Source organism: Mauremys mutica, chromosome 11, assembly GCF_020497125.1.
Source record: "Mauremys mutica isolate MM-2020 ecotype Southern chromosome 11, ASM2049712v1, whole genome shotgun sequence".
NCBI lineage: Eukaryota > Metazoa > Chordata > Testudines > Geoemydidae > Mauremys > Mauremys mutica.
The window spans coordinates 66875901-66883619 of record NC_059082.1 but is presented as its reverse complement, the minus strand read 5'-3'; the positions used below and the strand labels follow the sequence as shown (position 1 = coordinate 66883619).

Here is a 7719-nt window from a genome sequence, read left to right as displayed (position 1 = left end):
TACACACACACACACACCTCTCAGTAGCAACAGGTTCCGTGCAGGCTCCCCCTGGGCTGGGCGCCGGGGCGATACAAATACCTGTCTCCCGACCAGCAGCCGCCCCTCAGTCTCGGAGGGATTCACGAGAATCCCTGCAGCCCTTCGCCCCGTTAGTCGCACTGCCACTGCCACGACCACCCTCCCTGCCGGGGCTAGATTCGAACCGGCAGCTCCACGGGGCGCTCTAGAGCTTTTAGTGGCCGCTGCCTGCCCAGCAGCACCCCCGCCACCAGCCCGGTCCTGGGCACGGTGCACTGCAGAAGCGTTGCGCATGCGCAGGCATCCTCTCTTCGGCGCCGCTCGCCTCTGGAATGTTCCATTGTCTAAAAAGAGGGGGGGAGACAATCAGAAGTGAAGGGGTTACTTTTGGTGTTGAAGACGGAACTCAGTTCTTCCCGCATTTAGCCTGCTGGCATAGCAGCTTGTTTCCGGGTCCGCTGAAGCGCGGCTGCCCGGTCTGCCTTTTGTTCCACCCCTGTATTCTCCCAGCTTGGTACATCCCACGTCTGTCACAGACGACTACGGGTGCTTGGAAGGCCCTGTCCCTCCGTCCCCTCGGCGAGCGCGTTCCCTCCCTTTTCCCTCAGCTGGTCTCGTCAGCGCTGCCAGCGTGGAGCCGGCCGGCCGAGAAGCCGGAAGTGCCCGGAGGGGAGGAGTCGCACCCAAGAACTCGCCTGGCCATGGAGAGCTCCCTGGAGAAGGTCCGTGGGTGCGGGAGGGGGCACGGGGCGTGGCTGGGGGCGCCGACGCCAGGGGGCGCTGAGGGACGAGGGGGAGAAGCCTTGAGGGTGTGTCTAGTGTGAAGGGGCACGGGGGGGCCTAGGCCGGGAGGGCTGATACAAGGGGGGGGAAGGGAGACTGGGGGCCGGCCTGAGACGGGGTGAGCGGAGGCAGGTGGGGGGGGGGGGAGCCGGGCTGACACAAGGGGGGGGAGCCGGGCTGACACAAGGGGGGAAGGGAGATGGGGGGACCGGGCTGATACAAGAGGGGGCAGGGAAGGGAGGCTGGGGGGCGGGGTAGTGTTTTGCTAGTGAAGAGCGTATCCCCCCCACAGGGGATATACTGCCCTGCTAAGAGGCACTCAATGAGCAGTGGAAGTGCTTGGTAGATTAAGGTGCGGGGAGAGTCCTACCGTTTTTACAGGATTATCTTGCAAGCCACAGAAAAACATCCCCTCCTCCTTGGCTGAGAAGCCATGGAGCGTCCGGAGCCAGGGTGTGCAGGTTTATGGTGAAGGATGGGGAGAAAGGAGGGTGAGGATTCCCCCCTCCCCCCATTGCCTCCCTGTAACTAAATATAAATTAAATAATGTATTTACAAGCAAGAAGCCAGGGCTCATCTTTCATTCTCCCCTCAACAATGTATGTTGGAAGAAGAGGGGATTAATTGGGTGACTGTTGTTTGGTGTTTTGTTGTTCTGTGTGTCAGATGATCTGATGACACAGGGCCCTTTATGGTGTCCCAGAGCTACCTAGTCTTCTCAATGGAGAAAGGGTGAGTGACATTGGTTCAAGCGTACTCTAGAACAATGGCTCTCAACCTTTCCAAACTACTGTACCCTTTTCAGGAATCTGATTTGTCTTGTGTACCCCAAGTTTAACCTCACGTAAAAACTACTTGCTTACAAAATCAGACATAAAAATACAAAAATGTCACAGCCCACTATTACTGAGAAATTGTTTACTTTCTCAGTTTTACCATATAATTATAAAATAAATCAATTGGAATATAAATATACTTTTACATTTCAGTGTATAGTACATAGAGCAGTATAAACAAGTCATTGTCTGTATAAAATTTTAGTTTATACTGGGCTTTACTAATGGTTTTTATGTAGCCTGTTGTAAAACTAGGCAAATATCTAGATGCATTGATGTACCCCCTGGAAGACCTCTGCATACATCCATAGGTACACATGCTTCTGGTTGAGAACCACTGCTCTAGAAGGGACCACCTCAAACAAGAAATCATCACATACTCCCACAAACCAATGGAAAATATCAGGAAACCTACCTGGAGATCATGTAAGAAACCCCAAAATGCACTGGTCTCTCAAATATCCTGAGTCCAGTGCCATTGCAAACAACTTTGGTATGACAGTCAGTTCATGTCACGAAGCATTGAGTCACAGACAAAACAAAAAACAGTTTCCAGCCATGCTTCTTAGAGCTCAAAACACTTGTGAATCTGCTTATGTTTTGAGATACCTTTCACTATTCTTCCCCCTTTGGGAATATATCTGTGTGTGCACTTAAAAAGAGGTGACGCTTATTTCCTGAGAATGTTGGTCTTGAAGAACAGGATAGTGGTGGGAATGTTAGTTAATCCCTTTCTCCTTGTGCACTTGATGTGATGTTTTTTTCCTTTTCGTGCTTCCTGTTCTGCTGTCCTACATACTGAACACACAAGTGTGAACCCTGTAAAGCCCACAGGTCACTGTTAAGAAAATTCTATGCCCTCTGTCACAGTCTTTAAGTGGGTTCACCAAAATAAACCAGAAAGCAGGTCCAGAATTAGACTTGCTGGGGCTCAGGGCAGAAAGCTGAAGCCCAAGTCGCACGGGGTTGAAGCCAAACTTAGCTTTGTGGAGCTCTATGTGGTGTGGGGCCACAGGCAGTTTCTCCATTTGCTACCCCCTAATGCCAGCGCTGGCTTTTAATCTACTGGGTATGCAGAAAAACAGTTGTAGCACAGGTGGGCCGTGGAGATTTTTATAGCATGCTGGGGGAGGTGGGCTCAGAAAGAAAAAGGTTGAGAACCCCTGTTCTAGACCAGTGGTTTTCAAACTGTGAGTCACGACCCAATTCTGGAATGGAAGGGACTGGATCGCAGCTGCTCTGGTCAGCACTGCCTACCGGGCTGTTAAAAGTCCCATCAACGGTGTTGCCTGGCTAAGGCAGGCTAGTCCCTACCTGTTCCGACACCGCGCTGCGCCTCGGAAGTGGCCAGCAGCAGGTCCGGCTCCTGGGGCACAAGAGGGGGGGATGGCACAGGGCTCTGCATGCTGCTCCCACCCCGAGCTGGGGGGGGAACACGGTGTCTGCGGGCAAGAGCTGTGCAGAGCTGCTTGCGCGCCTCCACCTAGGAGCTGGGCCTGCTGCTGGCTGCTTCTGGGGCGTAGTGCGGTCTGCGGTGCAAGGACAGGTAGGTAGCTTGCCTTTGCACCCGTGCTGCGCCACTGACCGGGAGCCACCTGAGGTAACCCCACACCCCAATCCCCTGCCCCAGCCCTGATCCCCCCCCCAAATGTGGAGCCCCTTCCTGCACCCCAAACCCTTCATCCCTGGCCCCACCCCAGAGCCAGCACCCCCAGACCAGAGCCCTGACCCCCTCCTCTACCTTAACCCCCTGCCACAGCCCTGAGGCCCCCCTGAAACCCAGAGCCCCCTCCTGCACCCCAAACCCCTCATCACCAGCCCCACCCCAGAGCCGGCACCCAGAGCCCTGACCCCCTCCCACACCCCAATCCCCTGTCCCAGCCCAGAGCCCCCTTTCACTCCTTGAACCCCTCATTCCCAGCCCCACCCCACAGCCCTCACTCACCACAGCACCCCAACCCTCTACCCCAGCCCTGAGCCCCTCCCATACCCCAAACCCCCCATCCCCAGCTCCATTGGGTCGCAGGCATCAACAATTTTCGTCAACTGGGTCACCAGGAAAAAAGTTTGAAAATCACTGCTCTAGAAAACTACTACAGAGTAACACTCATGGTAGCATGGTACACCACTGAAATACAGCAAGTGCATGAATGGTAGCAGGAGACCTGTTCTACAAGTCACAAGGGAGTAATTGTATTACATGTTTAACCAGATGTCTTCATATCATTCACTGATATTTATCACCAGTTTTTGCATAACTTTATTAAGAATATTATATATTTTACATGTGGTTAAGAAAAGTGTAGGCAGTTTTTCTACTGCTATATAACATATACTGTATACACAACACAGTAACTTTGATACTTCAGTTTTATAGCTTGTTTGGGTATCAACTAGGTGAGTAAGGTAGTGAAAGCCAAAACATATATTTGTGGTGTTTGCTAAGTGTTCATTTCACACAATTTGACTATATTTTAAAATCTGTTGAGGAGAGTAATATTGTGAAGGTTATGTGGTAGGCCTGGAGAGCTCAACGTATTTATTCCAAAGTGCCAACAAAAATTACAACACTTGATCCTGGTTCTAAAGGATTCAAACTGCTTGAGTGAGGTTTAATTACAGTTAGTAGTTCATAATGCCATCTACTTTCTGCCTAAGGCTAGTTGACTGCATAGTAAACTATGCAGTTATTTAAAGAATGTGCCACATTATGACAGGAGTTTTCTTCACATCTTGTAAAGTCAATATCCTACACTACTGCCAAACTAATGGAAAACTTCTTTTTACCTTATTTATTATGCTACCACAGTAGAACCATAAAAAAGATAGTTTTGGGGTTAAATGTTAAAGGCTGCCATAAAGATGGTTAGAGTTTCTTCTGTATTTGTTTTTAACCTAAGGACTTGTCTCTACTGAGAGAAAGCACCATGTTAGAAAAAGTATGAGCTAAGATGTGAAAAAATTATCTAAGTTAACTCCTTATGGAGGACCCTATGATTAACCAGGACCAGTTAGTTCATTTTTAAACATAACCATCTGTACCCACATTAGGTTCAAAATCATGTTTAATAATGTGTTTACACAATGTGGGTTGCTTTTTTTCAGAATAGATGAAGTTTAGGAGAGTAATGCTCAGATCCTGTAAAGAATTAAGCTTGTGCTTAATTATAAGCACAAGACTATTCCCAAACCCTTCTGAAATCTTTCCATTATATATGTAAAAAAAAATTAGATTGATATGGAGAGTCTTACTCCACACTCCTCCTTTTGCATATCTTGTTTTCTTTTGTTGTTGTTTTTGCATGGTGAAAGCCCTGCACTCTTTTATGTGATAAAATCTTGTTTTCCCTGGCTTAAAACTTGCTGCTCTTCTTGGAAAACTTCCCAGTGGCCAGATAGGTAGAGAAGTCAGAAAATGGTGGATGAACAAGTTGTGTGTGCTTTGTTTAGATGTAATGGTAAATAGTTGTTAAAAACATATTGGAGCTGACCAAAAAAAACTTCGCAATTTGTTGATGAAAGACACATTTTCTACTGTACATTTTCACCAGAAAGTATTCCATTATTTGACCATCACTCACATATATAATATGGTAGTACTTATAGGCCCCAGTCTTGTTTGTGCAGGGTACTGTACAAACACAGATGAATCTCAGAGGCCAGATGAACAAACTTTAAGAACTGCAGAAATTGTCCTCTGGTGCTTCATGGGAGATCAATACAGAGTAGAGCCTCAGACACAACATGTAGAACAAGTAGGGTGACCAGATCACCCAGGTCAAATATCGGGACGCGGGGGGGCGGGGCGGGGGCAGAGGGGGAAAAAATGGCGGCAGAGAAAAAAAAAATCCCCCACCCCCGATTCCTCCTCCCTCCGCAAGTGCTGGAGGGAGGCCCGGGAGACTCAGGGGAGCACGGGGCCGGGGTGAGTGTGAGTCCAGCCTGGCCCCGAGCAGGCAGGACTCAGGCGCGGTATCTGGAGGGAGAGTACGGGGTGGCCTGCAGGGCCAGGCAGCGGCTGTTCTCCCCACCTGGGCAGCAGGACTTGGGAGCAGCCGCTGCTGCAGCTCCCACTGCTGCGGGGGGAGGAAGCGGCCGCTGGCCAAGCTCGGCAGCTGCGGCTCTGGCGCCCACGAACCCCCCGAGCCCAGGCCTGCTGCGGGGACCCAGCGCGCACGCTGCGCATACCCAGCCCCTGGCCACTCGCGTCTGGGCTGGCTGCCCAGCTGGTGCAATCCTGTGGGCGGCCTCGGAGTGGGGGCAGCAGGCCCCAGCCGCCGCATCCCGCTCGGGTCCTGCAGGGGAACGAACGGGACTGGGCTGCCGATGCCTCCGCCACGGGATTGCAACAGGTGGGCAACCAGCCCAGACGCGACTGGCCAGGGGCTGAGCGCAGTGTGCGCGCTGCCCCGCAGCAGGCCCGGGTTCGGGCCCGGGCACCAAAGCCGCAGCCGCCGAGCGCCACGTGCTTGGCCACTTCCTCCCCCCGCAGCAGTGGGAGCTGCAGCAGCGGCTGCTCCCGAGTCCCCTGCCCAGGTGGGGAGAACAGCCGCCACCTAGCCCCACGGGCCGCCCCCCTACTCTCCCTCCAGGTACCGCGCCCGAGTCCTGCCTGCTCGGGGCCAGGCCAGACTCACACTCACCCCGGCCCTGCACTCCCCTGAGTCTCCTGGGCATGGCATGCTTGGTAAGAGGCGGGGATTTGGGGAGGGAGACAATGGGGCAGTGAGGGGGCGGGGATGGGGGCGAGGATTTGGGGAAGGATCCAATGGGGGAAGGAGGGGGCGGAGTCGGGGCAGGGGAGGGCGCGAGCCCTTTGGGCTCCGGAGCCTTTGCTTGTTTGTCCAGTGTCCCGACCTAACATTGGTCGGGACGCGGGACAAACAAGCAAATATCGGGACAGACCCGATAAAATCGGGACGTCTGGTCACCCTAAGAACAAGACAAATGGACTTTTGGGGTGAGGAAATTCCCAGGAAAGCTGGGGGATTCTTTTGCTCTATCGTATGACACATTTCCTGAAAGATTTGCTGTTTGGAACCTCACAAGAAGTTGGGGTTAAACTTGGAAACATGCAGTGGGTTTAAAAAATAGTCTGACTAACACAAATTTGTAACTTTTTTCATTTGTACCTTGATTATTCCAACACTCTCCTCAAAATTTACCTTGCTAAAACTTCAGTCGTGACTGGTACACAAGTGGCCAGGTTCCTTTTGTGGGATTTTCACCTTCCTTTGTAGCTTCAGAGTAGGTGGCTCAGTAGTCTGTAACTATATGGCAATGTCTGTGTTTAGAATTGCTCATTGTTTCCCTAAACATGGAAAATGTATTTTGGTTCCATGTCCATCCTGTGACTTTTGACTCTTCTGTTTGTTATCACTACAATATCCTGGTAACTTTTGCTGAAAACTTGTGATCACAGACTTGGGCGTAGGAAAATAATAGGGACCAAAAAAACCCAAAATACACATAAGTAAAAGCAAAAAAAAAAAAGTCCGAATGAGCTTTAATTGTGAAGTAGATAGATTGGTTGTCTTCCCTTTCCTACCCTCCCCACCCCTCTCCCCCATTTCCCTGCAAGCTATTTTTCATGTACCTGCTTTGGTGGCAAACTTGACTTGGTCTAGTGAATAAACCTTCAGGATACTATGACTTTAGCTGAGAAACAGATCAATGTTATAAACAAAGCATCATTTATCATTGATGATAAAACAGAGAGTAACCATTTGCAAACAAGGCATTTCTGAAGAGAAAATAACATTATTTAATTAAAATAAATACAAATACACTGCATGTGTCACAAATTATGATGAATGGGTTTTTTTTGGAAGCATTTACAATACTACAGCTTGTTCTTATCTATATTCATAAAGGAATAGTTTGTGTTTTTATGAATTGTGTTGAGCAGTTCTAGGCGGAAATTCTGCTGGCCTGTCTAAAACTGTACTAGGAACGTAAAATGAAAAAAGTGAACAAAAATGAGAGATTGGCTTGACACACCGTGATTGTTTTTCACAAAGCTTAAGTCTCATCCCAATTAGAAAATAAGATTTCTCACACTTCAGCTGTTGCCAAGGGT

The 7719-nt window shown here is 50.0% G+C and overlaps 1 protein-coding gene across 2 annotated transcripts in view; it reads left to right on the top strand.

Moving 5' to 3' along the window:
* The first annotated feature begins 564 nt into the window (after positions 1-564).
* Positions 565-7719, top strand: part of PDXDC1 (pyridoxal dependent decarboxylase domain containing 1) — a 50824-nt gene continuing 43669 nt past the window's right edge. Inside the window, exon 1 of one of the 2 annotated variants that reach the window (XM_044980398.1) lies at positions 565-743. In XM_044980398.1, the coding sequence (XP_044836333.1) occupies positions 723-743 (21 nt within the window). In that variant the 5' untranslated portion in view covers positions 565-722. The remainder of the gene's footprint in view (positions 744-7719) is intronic. The other variant, XM_044980397.1, reaches the window with a different exon arrangement.